The following is a 15,051-nucleotide window of genomic DNA, read 5'->3' as shown; positions in this document are numbered from 1 at the left end:
ACTATTGGTCAAATTCTGAACACATTTATCACAAAGCAGTATACTGTGTATTGCTACTACAACAGTTAAAAGAAGGAGGGAATGGTAAAACATAGACATGGTAGAGGAGAAATCTGATTACCTGGTCAGATTTACACCAGTGTCCTGTTAGCTGTATAACTGCTTCTCTCTTAACCTGGTTTCTTGAGTGCATAAAAACAGTTTTAAAAACAGCTTGCTACTCAAAAGTAATTGTCACATTGTCAAACTTGTCCTCAACCTGAAGAACAAATTCTTGTTTTTTAAAAGTATGGAAATACAAGAACGCGTGGTCTCACCCCCACCCCCACCCCTCACACACACACACACACACACACACACACACACACACACACACACACACACACACACACACACACACACACACACACACACACACACACACACACACACACACACACACACACACATTTTGAAAAATACACCACTAAATATTGATTGAACGATCCAGAGTGGTTTTCTATCAATGGACATAATCATGAAGGGAAACAAAATCAGCTCCATTGTATCTGGCCCACGGATAGTCAGTCCCACACTGAAGCCACCCGCTGCAGAGCCGATGTGGTTTCCCACCCTGATGAAATATTCAGTGAGGAACAGCGCAGACACCTAAAGGCCAACAAGCTTCGGTTACAGCCAAACCGTCCTAGGAGAGGTCGGGGCCACGCTGGCAAGGGCGCTGTTTCTCTCTCCTCGCCACACATGACAACAAACACACACAAAGGGGGCACATTCATTTTTAATGAAGCCCATTAATTAATAACCCAGACCTGACCCCATTTATACTGCTTGGATTCTCTGGGTGGGAGGAGCAGAGGAGGAATAAAGAAGATCTGAAGCTGTTTTTCCTCCACTGAGAGCTCCGGATGGTGAGGCTGACAATGTGAGGAGAAAAAAAAGAAGAAAAAAGAAGATAAAGCAGCCGGAAAAGAGGAAGAGCGAATTCAGGATTATCATATTGAATACAAGAGGGGGATGGGAAAAGGATACAGCTTGTGAGTATGTGCTGGATCTGAAACCAAAAGGGACATCGCCCTGAACTGAGGGGGATGGGCGCTCATGTCCAAAACCCAAGCACTGACTCCACAGTTCACACAAGCTCCTTAACCTCCACACTGTCACATGTCAGCTCCTGCCAGCACTGTCTCTCTCTCTCTCTCTCACACACACACACACACACACACACACACACACACACACACACACACACACACACACACACACACACACACACACACACACACACACACACACACACACACACACACACACACACACACACACACACACACACTCACTCACACATCTGTATTGCTGGTTAAAGTCCCCATGAACAGCAAAAATAAGCCTCATTCACACAAGCATGGTATCGACTAAGATCCCTGCCAGCACCCGGATGGTACAAGAACATGCCTGGACTGCGTCTCTGAGTTTATGAGGTTCAGGTGAGACTGCTGTGAGATGCTGCGATGACCCAAACAGATCGACTTCTGCTTTACTGAATGTGACGGACGGATGGGTCGAAAACTGCAGATCATGAGTGAAAAAATGGAGCCGATGCCTGCAGAAGGTGAACAATCAGTGGACTGAAAGGCACTTATATACAAAGTTAAGACGATCGCGATTCTGGACAAAATTGTTTTTGATACAGTTACAAAGGATCATGGTCGTATCATTAAAAAAAAAAAAATCTGCTTTTAAATATTAACATTTTATAACAACAGTCCCATAAAAATCTTTGCACCTCAGTTTTTTTTATATATAAAAACAACCAAACAAATATCATGTTTCCCTCTTGGTATTTTTCCCTGTAAATGCTTGTGAGGCTCAGAGTCTCGTTCTCCCACCGACATTCATTTCCCCGCCTCCGTTTCACTGTTTCAGGAATAAAACAGCCTTCCTTTCTCCGAACCCTGAAGCCTGCTGAGCTTAGCAAGTTGAGAAGGCGACGGGGGTACGTCCTGTCTGTAGGGGCCCTTGGTCTGAGGCGGGGCCTGCACCGGGGCAGAGCCAGGGGCCTGAGCGGGGTCTCTGCTGCTGCTGCTGCTGGGGGCCTCCGGTGCAGGAGGCGGCCGGGCCTTGTTAGCCTCCTGCTCTCTGCGTCTCTGCTCCTGCCTCAGCAGCTCCTGTGTTTCTAAGAGGACGCGGGCGTTGAAGCTGGACGTTCCCAGGTAGCCGTTGCGTGAGCCCTGTCCCCCGGAGTAGCGAGGGTTCTCCTTAGATGTTGGGATTCCCTCTGCTGGCCCATACACCTGGTCCCACGAGTCCTGGGACACCGTGCTGGGGTTCTTACGAGGTTGTCTAAACACACAGAGACACAGGTGGAGAGGTCAGTTAAGTGAGCCACCTGAATCTAAAGAGAACAGAGACAGTACATTCTGCTATAAAAGGATGTTTTCGCCAGCGGCTGGAGGTCAACACTATTGAAGGGCAATTCAAAGAAAATGCTCTTCAGCGGGGACATTTTTTGCAAGATTAAAAGCGGGTTGTGGTCGTGGTATTCAATTCAGATATTGAAAGCAACATGAGCAGATCAGTTTTAGCCCGCTGCATGATTACACTGAATCCAGTGACATAAAGATGGAGACATGAAGGCGACAGGAAACAAACAGCGGAAGCCAGAAACGCCCACAGCACTATTAGTTCCACATTGTAAACAAACACAAATGTTAAAACCTCCCTGAGAAAAATGGCTGCTTTCATCCATTTAACTCCTTTTTGGGGATGCAGACAGGAGCACTTACAGATCAGACAGAGTAATGGCAGGCCTCACGGCGTTATCTGGCTTCTACTCTTCTTCAGCCTCCCTGCCAGGCCCCACATTGACAGGAGAGGCCAAGATGCACACATATTATCTCTCATACAAAAAAAAAAAAAAAAAAATTGAATGCACATGCATGTTTTCCACCACACATTGGGCCTGGAGAGTCGTCATTGGAAAACTTCTAGGTCTCTGGCTAAATTGTTAAGTCTGCTCCTCCATTTATAGGATCCATTAGGGCCTATGTGCAGTGGGAGACCTGTGACAGTGTCTTTTGCATCAAGGGTGCAAAGAGAAATCCCATTTACATCCCTCTGACCCGCAGGGTGCTTAAAAGGCTTTTGAGTTCACAACACAAGACTGCAGAGGGAGACAGGGACCCGACATGCTTTTAGGACGAAACACCTCTTCTCGGGCTGAATCTCATTCCAGAGAGGATGAGACGAACGACAGAATAATTCTGTGTTCAGTGTTCATTGCTTTTCTGTTTCCGAGGAAGTATTTTAAAAAAAATCTAAAAGTCAAACGAGGGAACTGGATTGAATTACTTACAAGTAATAAAAGTAATAAAAACATAAATCCTCTAAAGCTTGATTCATCGTTGTACATTTAGGGCTTATGCTTTAATTACAGATATTTGTTTTGGGTCTAAAAACGTTCTGATAATATTATGCAATGTTCTTGTGGTGTTTTCAGTGGGAAGTTTTTCAATTTTTTTTTTTGTTCCCAGAATGGTTTTCTGAAAGGCAGGATAATGCTCTCTAGAAAACCTTTTGGGGTGAACATTCTTAACATTTTTCTTTATAACATTGTCAGAACATTAGGCCCTGATTCTTAAAAAAATGCCAGTCACAGTTTTTTGTTTCATTATGTTATTATTAGAACAGGATAAAAGATTTTTTTTTAAAACATACAAATATTTTGTGGTAACATTCTAAAATGATCTTGAAATCTTTTTAGAGAATGTTCGCGTACCTATAAGAAAAAAACATTATGTAAACAACAAAACAACAACCTTCTGATTAAAACAATCCGAGAACATTGTATAATTTCCAGCTGTGTATAGCCACCGTGAAATGACCCGTAGCTGATGTGTTGTCACCATTCAAAAGAGTAACCATACGTTTACACTACAGTGACAGAGATGCCATTTGGAGACTAAAAGAACTGTGATTGGCTGCTTGTGTTTTCTCCTTCAGGATTCAAATGGCAGCGGTGACGCCCGTATGGCGATGTCGTCTTCTCTGTAAACTTTGTGCTCGCTGTGGCCTCTGATCTGTACGGCTAAATTCAAATAAACACATTGATTGTACTGAAGAAATTTCCCTTTCAGAACAAAACTAAGTGAAATATTGTTGCAAGGATGTAACTCCTTCCTGTCCTGTAATGGATAACCCACCACTGATGTGTGCCACGAAGGAACTGTAAACACAACCACAGAATTCAGTGTTTTGGTGGTGATAAACAGAGAAATCCATCGCAAGTATAAATGGAAACCTGCGCCACAGATACCTACGCCAGGGCTCACATTAACCCTGCGCGTCAAACATAAATCCTGCTCATGGATTCCAAGCAATGCGATTCTCAAGTGAATATTACAAAATTATAAATGCATTCTTTCTTTATTATCATTTAATTTAGCTTTCTCTTGATAAATATGTATTTTCTATCATCATCTCTGTAACTCAGTGTGACGAGCATCCCACAACTCCAGTATGACTAATGAAAGCCTTTGTGGTCCACACTGTCTACGAGACCGAGCTGAAGTACATGGTGCCGTAACGGGAGCGTGCGGGCCTTTGTAAGTCTACATTTACGCGTGTGTGGACAAATATGTATGCATTTAAGCGCTGCTCATGAGCAACACAAACATATCGTCTTGTTCCGCTGTGTGTGTTTCATGCGTGTGTGAGTATGAGGGTAATTGACGACGGGGCAGATGTAGGGACAGACTGCAGAGAGAGCCCCACCACATGCTCCATATCTGGGGTTTGCTGTCCGGGCGAGCAGCCATACATTTTACACCCCGACTTGGCTTCCAGAGCAGCCAGCACCGCTCACGAGGGAGCGGCTCATTTAGAAACCCCGGACGCCTGTTGCACGAGGCGGCGGGCTGCGATTCCACGACGACCTTTTAGGTTTTAAAGCAGACAAGAGAAAACGGGGGAGATTGTTGGCGAAGAGACGAGGGCAGAGATGGCATTGTTCCACAGGAATGCAATCGTGATTGATGCGTTGGGGTATCGGGTTCTCTTATCGCCACGACTCCTGCGCCAGAACATGTCACAACGTAGATTAGTTACATTTACAGAGGGAGGAGATGGGAAAATAAATCATGCCAAAGAGTGGGGTAAATTTAGAATGACAGAAAATAACAAACAAAGCCAGGAAGTTGGCTCACACAAAAATGTGTGGCCGCTGTGTGTTTCTGTAAAACAGCTGGGAAGAATCAGAGTTTATGAGAGGGAGGAAAAAGCTTTCACACACACGCACCGACTCAAAATGATTAGGGAAAAGCCCCAAATGCATCCAATGGGCAACGGAACAATCGTTTCTATATTGTACAAATAAATTGTCTACAAACCTGGAATAATGTTTTCTTTACAGCGTGCTGAGGAATGCACTAGCTGCGTGTTTAAATGGAAGAGCTACTGGCAGTTCTCTCAGGCCACAGCTAAGAACCTTATCTTGACGGCATTCATGTGTGTGTGTATTTTCGTGTGTGAGTGCGTCCCTCTCAGGCTAATCAGCGGTCTCTCCTTCCTACTAAAACACTCGTTCCTCTCCCGGCCCCCTCTCGCCCTCCGTTGCCTGTCACCGCTAATCCTGCTCCAACAACAAGCCTTCATTAGTGCTCTTCCAATCCTCACATCCCAGACAGCCAGCTAAGCCTGGCCGTCATCAGATAACCAGCTACCATGGCTTCTTCTGGAAGCTCTTTGGGTTGGAGTTTTTTTTTTTTTTGTAAGGGAATGTCCCCTTTTTTCAGCTGAACGGCTGACTGCCCAGGCTTCCTGTTTTGAAGGAGAAGGGCAGGATGGGGAGGCTCCAGAAAGAGAGGCGGTTGGAAGGAATTGTGGTTATTAATCTGGAGATGTGAGACTTTCAGCTCTTTAATGAGGAGCCGTGGCGAGACATGAGCTCTGAAAAGCCTCAGCCGGGGTCAAGCGTCAAGCCTGAGCTCATGCGACTCGTTGCTCGAAGACGCTATGAGATTATGAGAGGAATGCATATCAAAGGCCATCCCCGCCCGGCTATTCGGCCGGGCCGGACCAACTTTCCCAGGAGAAGCGACTCACCGGGAAGGGAGGCCTCGAGGCAACTGTCACATCACATGAGATGCCGGCAGATAACACCTATGAAGGGAATGCATAGATCAGTCCGGCTTATACAGACCACATTGATTATGTGTCCATGTGGACCGCAAATCCATAGCCATGGACAGGAACATGTTTTAATCGACCCGACTGTGACTGCTCAGAAAGCTGCAGAGCAAAAGCGGAATGAAGAAATGATTGGTGTTTGTGCAGGGAGAGGCTAAAACACACAAGAGCCGAGTTCCTCTGGCCAAGAAAACCAAAAGACCACACACACATACTGTACAATATACACACAAATGACTTGTTCTTGTCTTTGTTTAAACTGGCAGCAAAACTTAAATAAATCAGACTTTACTTTCAGCTTCTTAGATCACACTGTACATTTCATAACACTAAAAACTCACATCGGATTGTTTTCAGAGTGAGAATACTTTTAAAAAAAAATTGATTTTATTAAAACCTTTAAATTCCCATGTCAGTCCTTCACTGGATAGATGTAATACCATTAGAGACGTTTCTCTTTCAGGATGTAAAGCTTCAAATGTGGAAATTTTCCATGAGCAAGGGGCTGGCTTCACAATTTGAGTAAAAAGAAGATTAGAAAACTTCAGAGGACAGGTAAAGACACTTAATGGAGCGACTGCAGGAGCTGCAAATAGGGATACTAAACTTGTTTCCCCCCCACAGGCCTGTAGAGATGTAAGATACGGTGAGTTTCATTGGCATTCTTTTGACAAATATGCAAAAGAATGGAAACAAGATGATGAAGAAGATGAAGAGCGCCGCTTGTAGCTCTGAACTCAAGCTGTGGAAGGCAAGAGATTGCCAAGAGAAAATTCCTTTTAAAAACACGATAATGGAGCTGTTATTCATTATAAGGGACGTATCGGAGATGAGGGGGACAAAGTCACCACTTCCTTAGGGTCAGCGTTGACTTAATGAAGTTGAATATCAGTCAAATAATTCCAAGTGATCACATTAAATGATTTCATTCAAAGAGTTTTGCTAAGAATCATTTAAATGTCTGGAGATGAGTGTAAAGTGGCTTTGTGGTGATTGACTTTGAGGGAAGCTAAAGAGACATGTGACAGAAAGAGTTGAGAAAAAAAAAGGATAAAGGCAAAAATATGAGGGAAAAGAAACTGATGGAAATCTAAAAAAGTCAAATGAAGAGGTTGAGAAAGAGCATAAAGAACGTGATAAGTCACAGAGGGAAGAGGCGGAGACAGACTGATGTCCAGACAGACAGATGGAATAAAGGAAGATGAAGAAAAGGCGGAAGGATGTCTCACCGGGGCAGGGAGTTGTACTGTCTCTGGGCTTGTTGGAAACCATCTCTGCTCTCCTGCTGCTGTTTCTGAGCCTGAGTCTCCACCGTCACAGAATGGCGTCCGCTCGGCGTCTCCGTCCCGTTGCTCACCTGTTGCATCAAGTCAGGATACACAGGGATAAGACACAAAAAGACAGCCGATGCCTTCTTGTTTGCACACTCATACACACACACAGACTTGTGTTTCCCTCAGCACGGCAGGTGGTTTGACAGTGTGGTGTCTCCTGTGTGTTGGGCTGGCCTCAAGGAGCAGCTAGTTAGTAGGTGGCATCGCATGCTGACTGTGGAACTGAAAAATGCACCTGCGCCAGTGGATAAAAATCCTCTTGATAATTCCCTTAAAGGAGCACTTCACACAGTCTTTCTGTCATTTACTAATCCGCAATACACCAGACCGACATCAGAAACTTTATAAAAATATTTAAAAAGTTTAAAGTAACATATTTGCTTGTATATAGAGGGACATTTTTATGAGAAAAAAACTGTAAAGCAGAGGACGCGACACATGTTCACAACAGCAGACATTCACATTGACTGAAGAGTGACAGTGTTGCATCATGGGTTGTTAGTAGTTTCAATGTTTCTTGACAAATGAGTGTGTTTAGAACATGTTTTTTAAAAGTTAGTCAGCCCTGAAAGTGTTTAGTTATCCCAGTCTAAGCTCAGCTACCTTCTTACGACTTCTCTAATGTGTTTTGCTGCCACAGGGGAAATAAACTCCTGATGAGGGAAAACTAGTTGAAAGCTTCTGTGTTGACTGTAGAAATGAGCTGTGGCCTGAATCCACAGTAAATATAGCCAAGAATTACTGCTGTTACACAGAGTCATGATGAGAGGCTCAAAAAACCTCTCCTGTCTGAAGACGCAGCTACCAAAGAAAATCATTTAAAACCACGTCCAAGTGCCTGGCAGGAGAGTGTATGAGTGTGATGAAGAATGAGCTGCACCTGAAAACATCCAAGTCTGGGATTTCTGTTTCACTTTTATGATAATGAAGCTCTTATCGTCAGACAAACAGCACTTAAGAAACTCTTTTTCAGCTGCACTGGTCTGATAAAGCTGCTGTGAAACACCTGTTGAGAGGGGAATACTCCATAATTCAAGTTTTATATACACTGAGCATGCTGTGAATAATACGTCATTATATAAAACTAATTTAGATTGAAAATACACTTAATGCATTTACAGGTCATATGGTATTTTTAATATCATTATCTGAGTTTATTAATATTTCAGTGACTTTGTGCTCCCCTGCATCCCCTGACTGTTCTCATTTCCAAACACCACAATTGTACCCAAGAGACTGATGTTGGTGTCCATGAGGAAGCAAAGGTCAATGTGGATTTGACTTGAGTGCCTGAGAAAGCAAAAGTCAGCGTGGATTTTACTTCACTAACATAAGTAAGTTGCTTACGTAAGGCAGAATATTTAAAAGCATATTTATGTAAACTAACGTATGTAATGTTACTGACGTAAAAACCACAATCATTTCATGACCCAAACAAGTCGTTTTGGCGGCCAAACAAAGGAGTCACCCAGGAGACCAGCACTCTTGTCCGTCAGAAAGTAAAATTCAGCATAGATTTCACATAAGTAACGTGAAGTAACCTATTCAACTCATGTAAACTATCTTTTCCAATGTATGTAGTGTTACTTACATAAATCTGCATCTTGTAACGCAATCCATGATCATTTACAAACCCCAACAAAGTCGTTTTGGTACTAATTGCTAACCAAACTGCGACCACGTCACAAATAACTTAAACCATATTCCTTTACTAAACATATCCATGTGGCTTTTGGTGCCTAAACTTAAAGCACCTTGTTCACATCTCTGCGATGCCAGCGGGCTGTGACTAAACTTCAGTAATGGATGCCTTGGGATGAAACCAGGTTGTCTTGCTAGTGAAGTATTTATAATGTAATCCTCATTACATCTCAATCACTGGCCACTGTTGTGTATTGGTATTTTCTGTTCTGTATTACTACACTTCTATAGATGGAGCTCTTCCCTATCAGCTGCAGTGGAAATCACTGCTCTTGCTAAATACAGGTTGCATCAGTTTGGTGCTGAAGAACACCAGAGAGAGACGGACGTAAGCAGCACCAGTGTGCTAAAGACATCAAATACAGATGAATATCACCAGTTGCAGCTTCATTCCACATTAGCGTGTGTCTACACACTGCTAACCTGTTCCTGTGTGCATGTGTGTTTGTTGTCTGATCATCTGTGAGGTTGACATGGAGATATCATCTCCCTCAACACCAGCACGCTGCTAACGAGCTGGCTGATGAAAGAACATGACAAGCCAATTAAACTGAAGCGAGCTAAGGAAGCTGTCGCAAGTTTGGCTTGACCAAGTGTCAGTTTTCATAAGGCTCGGACGATAATGTGGTAGGCAGGTGGTGGTGGTGGTGGATGGGTTGTGTGCATACATTTCTGCTTAAGTAAACACCAACCAGTAATTTTCCTTATTTTACTTGCCAGCTGAGTTTTAAAACTAAACAGCACCTTCAACGATTCAGCATTTGATAGCTTAGAAAGAAACTTTTTGTACATTTGGAAAATCTGCCTCTGCAGTGGTGGAGCTGGTAGGAGAGGGGTAACAGTACATGATAGAAAGGACTAATGGGGTAAAGGTGCGTTGGTGGAATAAAAGGCTGTCAGCAAAAAAACATCTTCTTGGAAACATCTTGAGTTCCTGAAAGGGCTGCGTTCCTCCTCACTTGGACAGCTGCAATAACAGCGCAATTACATTTCACTCAGTGTCAATAGCAAGTCCTTTCTCAAGTCCTGAAAACATAACAGTATTCCACGTGGGTGAAGTGAATTGGACTCAGATGTTTCAGGTTTCGCCGCAACAACATGTCCTTTGGCTCAGAAAAATGTAGAGCAATATCAGATGAACTGTAAGGGGGAAAGAAGAAATTATTTTACTGGAGCCAAATGCGGTAGTGAGAAAATAATTAGTCACGCACACTGAAAGTTCTTGATGTGATTTGAGAGGAAGTGGCGAGGAATCCGGAGGTGCTTTGGTTTAAAGCTGAACTGTTGAGCTGGATGACGCCATGCCAGGAGAAATGCATGAGAAATAGCCAGGAGAGAAAATCAGTCAGAGTAATGGCATTATCCAGGGAAGGAGAATCAGATTATTCCATGTTAGGCCTGGAATACAATGCCATATAAAACATGGCATTTGTTGAAATCAAATTAAAGAGACGTCCGTGTTTGTTTTTATCCAATAATGTGAAAAATGATGTGGATGCGGCCCGGTTTTATCTCCCCCCTGTTTCCTTGGTGGTATCGCAGACAAAGCAGGGAGAAAAAAAGAAATCTCCACCTGTTTAAACACAAGAGCCGTGGGGGACATAATTATGAAAATTATTTGCAGGTATCAAAAATCCAGGACGAGGAAAGCAGCTGGGTGGGAGTCGAGCTTTAAAAGTTCAAAACACGAGCGAAGACGGCTGAAGTGTAATATTTCTTGGTTCGCAAACCTTTCACATATCAAAGCAGGTTTCTGTGATGGGTCAGCACCAACATGTGGCTGTACCGCCCACACTCCTCGTGATGCTGTGTTTGTAGGTCTTCGCATGGGGAACAGTTTTAAGAGTCAGTACACAAACAGACATATGGAAGACATTTGAGTTGCTAATGGGCAGACAGAGCAAGAAGCGAGTGAGAGAATGGCAGTGAAACACCACATCCTGACAAAAGCCCAGCTGGATAATGATTCGCTCTTAAAGTCAGCGTGCCGACCCAATTCCGCCAATTTATTATAGGCAAGCCCAGTCCATTTGCGGTTGGCGGGGTGTGTAGCTCCGGGCGGAGTATCCATCTGAGAGCAAGCAGTGTGGTCTGTCATTTCCCAGTCTGTGGCCCAAGAAGCCACAGTGAATGGGAGGCTGCTTTGGTTATCTTTATATCACTTAAGGACTTAGCAGAACCAAATGTTGGAGTCTCTTTTTATGTAGTAAAGATAAACATTTGGATGAATGTTTGGGATAATAGGCCTGAAAAATATGATTATGACTAACATCAGAGAGGTGGAATCACTTTGCTCCCCTCTTCAACCTCTATCTTATCCGTAAACAGTTCGGTATCTACCTAAATGGAGTGCAATACAAATGCTGGATGTGTCGGCATGCTTACAGCTGTGCACTCACATGCTTGCGAGTGCAGGTATGCGTTTTATCTGTGATTTAGCAGCCGGGACAAACAGCACATTCACTACGCCAAAAATCCATTCCACACTCTGAACCAGGCTATGTAACTTTATGATTGCTTGTCTGTCTGTCAGGTTTTGTTCAAAGATGATGTCAAGTCCTGTTGTTATTGAGGTTTTTTACCATGAGATCAATAAACGTGCGTTGCTACATCCACAACACTGAGCAGCGCTTATCCATAATTTACACATAGCATTTAAATAGATGATGGAACTGAGAAGAAGCTTGAGAAAAGACAAATCAACATTTGTGATGAAGTGGAGAAAGAAAGTTTGTGTGATTCAGAAAGTAGAGACTCCTCTAAGCACAACAAAAAAGAAAAAGAAAAAAGCCTCACAAAAATACAATATTTACAGCTGCTTGATTCTACACTGCTATTGTCTTTTGTGAGGAGCCATACCTTTGGGTTACTATTCAATTATGTTGTCATTGGGTATTGATTATGTAACATTACTAGACATTTAATTTGCAGCCATATTTTGGAGTTATGGATATATAAAGTCTTGAAGCACGATTTAATTATTTTATCCCCATTTAAATTAATGGAGCACGCTCAGTATGCATTAATCTGGTCAGTGTGGGAACGTCTCACCAGACACCACATTTAAAGACTCAGTATACTGTAAAATACAGAGAGATGTATTTGGTGGCGTTGGGCTTCATCAATACTGTGTGAACTCCTTTGAACGTAACGAATGTTCATTTATCGATAAAAGTCCCGCACTATAGGTTTAAGAACTGAACGGTTGGTAGAAACCCTAGCATTAGTGCTACATTGTTCAGAGAGTTGAGATTCAGCCCTGCTCGGCAGCCCCACACAACACACCCCACGTATTGTTCGACTAGAGCAGGGGCTCCCACACTGCCATGGCTCAGAGTTATTTTGTATTAACTCTAACCTTTAGCCCCTGGGACGTCAAGTGACTGTGGCTAAAAGTGGCTTATTCTTCACATGATCACATAGGACGGAGTTAGCTGTACACAATCAAGCACATTCAGGGGAGCCAATGTTTGTATCAACACAACAAATTCTTACAGACACATGTATGCTGGTAGCAGCAGATAAAGCGATAATAAAATCTAAAGAATTCTCATAAATACGGAGTTTACAAGCTGCGGTTGGTGTGTTTGATCCAAGGTACCAGCATGCTCACACTCCTCTGTGTGGTCATGCTCATTGGCGCTTGAACCCAACAACTCAAATCGATTTCATTGCCAGAGAGGGAGCACGAGAGCAAGAGGGAGAGGGAGAGCGAGAAAAGGCAACTCTTTAGAAAATACATCATGCTTCATGATGAACATCTGAAAATCTCCTCTCAGAGGGCAGCAGGGAGGGAGGGAGAGAAAACATGCCAGCTCTAATTGTGTGTGTTGGCTCGGGGGCTGCGTGATAGACAGGCCTTCTCATGTCTCCGTCATTATTCCATTAAGGAGGAGCCGAGGTTCGAGGACTGACCTTTGTCATTACAGCCGTTCACAGCCGACATGCCTGAGCTCAGTCTCCAACACCCCAGAGGAAATCTACAGTCAAACCCACAAAGAGCGAACCCCACACCTCTCACTGCTCCACCTGTTCCTGTAACTCACTATCATCATCACTTTCTCAAATATATTTTCAAACCCTTAAAGATAAACATTTCCAAAGAGGAATTGTTTAAAAGCAGTTCCTTTGGACTCAGTAGAGAAGTATATTTAGTATTGGACATACTGTTGAACTGTACATGTTTTCATTTCTTTTTTTTTTTTTTTTAAATCTGAACATCCAAATATCCATGGCAACTGGACTGACTACGTCTGCTGATAAAGATCATACTATAGCATCGAAAGCTCCAGAGCAGCTACTAAATGGATCTTGAGGATAGATTATTTTGACAATAATACTTTAATATCTGGATAAATGTTCAAGCAAATCTGAACTGGTGCTTTGTTTTCAGAAGAAATTATATACTATATTACAACAAGTCATGTTTGCAGCTGCTCCTGTTTTGGCTCCTACTGTCGATCTGCGTGGAGGCCATTATGCTGCAACCTTGAACACTCATGGTCAACGTGTTCAGCATTTAATTGCCTGCTCGAGCATTTTGCCTTCTCCTGGTTACATTCCCTGAATGTTTGGATTTATAACAGTGGAGGTCATTAAGGTTTTATTTTCATCATCGTGGACAATGTTCAGAAATGACATGAAGTGAAGTCCACTGTAAAAAAAAATAATAAGAAAGATATCAATTTCAATACAAAAAGTAGCTCTAATAGGTTTGAACAGAACACAACCACAAGGTCACATTTTTCAGTGTGGGTCAAAATGTTTTCAAAAAATGCTGCTATTGTCACTGCTGCCTCACCCACAGTTATAAAACCCCAATTTCAAGGCAACAAGTTCACTGTCTGAGACTTGTATTGAGTTTTGAGTTTCATAATCTTTCTAAAAATAAACAAACAAGATGAAAACTCAGGGGAAGAGTTTATTTCTAGTTTTATTTTTACATTTTCCTTTTCTTGTCTTTTCATATATTTTATATTTTCCTTTCTTTTCCTTCCCATTTACCTTTCTTTTCCTTTTTCTTTTCCTCTCCTTCCCTTTTACCTTTCTTTTCTTTTCTTTCTTATTTTTCCCATCCCTTCCTTTTCCCCCTCTCCTCCCATCCCTTTCCTTACTTTTCTTTACTTTCCAGTTAATCATCACATTCAACAGCTATATGTGTCACTTCACATTTTTGCATTCCTCTTTTCTTTCCATACATCATGAATACAGCCATATCCATTCTGTCTTATGGATGACATGAAGACAGGCTTTCCCTTGAGTTCTTCTAATCAGTGTCAATGTATAACATGGGTATGCTTGTATCTTTCCTAACAAGCTCTCCCATTGTGAATCCATGTTCACAGGACTAAAATAACATGAAAGAGCACTAATAAAATAGACTTCAATACTCCAGGGGCAGCCCTATATCTTATTAGTGGTGGAATAGCAGTGGTACGCTCAACAATGTCAACAATCACAAGCAATTAGGAGCTCAGAGGCTCAGAGAGAACGACTGAAACTGCTTAGTGCTGAAAAAACACTTAACATCTCAGGGAGAATGGAAAGAGAGGGAGATTAAGAAAACAGTGATAGATGTCCGCTCAGTGATTTTTCAACCATCAGTGGAACAAACACTGAAGCAAATCCAGAGCAAATAAATTCGGCCTTCCTTTGTGTAGGAACACTGTGGGAAGTATGCTGTGTTTAACCCAAACTCATTCAGACAGCAAGAAAAACAGCGGAAGATGCCTCCTGCAGCAAACCAATTTAACTGACAAACTGACGCTGATAATTCTCCAGATAATTGCACGCCAAATATTTGAACTTCCAAGGTTCTGACATTGTCAGCCAC

At 42.7% G+C, this 15,051-nt stretch overlaps 1 protein-coding gene across 1 annotated transcript in view; it reads right to left on the bottom strand.

Moving 5' to 3' along the window:
• Positions 1-335: 335 nt before the first annotated feature.
• The window catches only part of pard3aa (par-3 family cell polarity regulator alpha, a), a 365,970-nt gene continuing 351,254 nt past the window's right edge, over positions 336-15,051 (bottom strand). The window contains exons 23-24 of the mRNA XM_069698055.1: positions 7,413-7,540; positions 336-2,340 (exon numbers count right to left, since the gene is read on the bottom strand). Of these exons, the coding sequence (XP_069554156.1) occupies positions 1,920-2,340; positions 7,413-7,540 (549 nt within the window). The 3' untranslated portion in view covers positions 336-1,919. The remainder of the gene's footprint in view (positions 2,341-7,412; positions 7,541-15,051) is intronic.

The sequence above is a fragment of the Brachyistius frenatus genome, unplaced genomic scaffold (assembly GCF_029030835.1).
Source record: "Brachyistius frenatus isolate BFR_SWC_R1_liver_20210118 unplaced genomic scaffold, ASM2903083v1 Contig_25, whole genome shotgun sequence".
Taxonomy (NCBI): domain Eukaryota; kingdom Metazoa; phylum Chordata; class Actinopteri; family Embiotocidae; genus Brachyistius; species Brachyistius frenatus.
The sequence above is the reverse complement of the archived record's forward strand: the minus strand, read 5'-3'. Positions and strand labels throughout refer to the sequence as shown.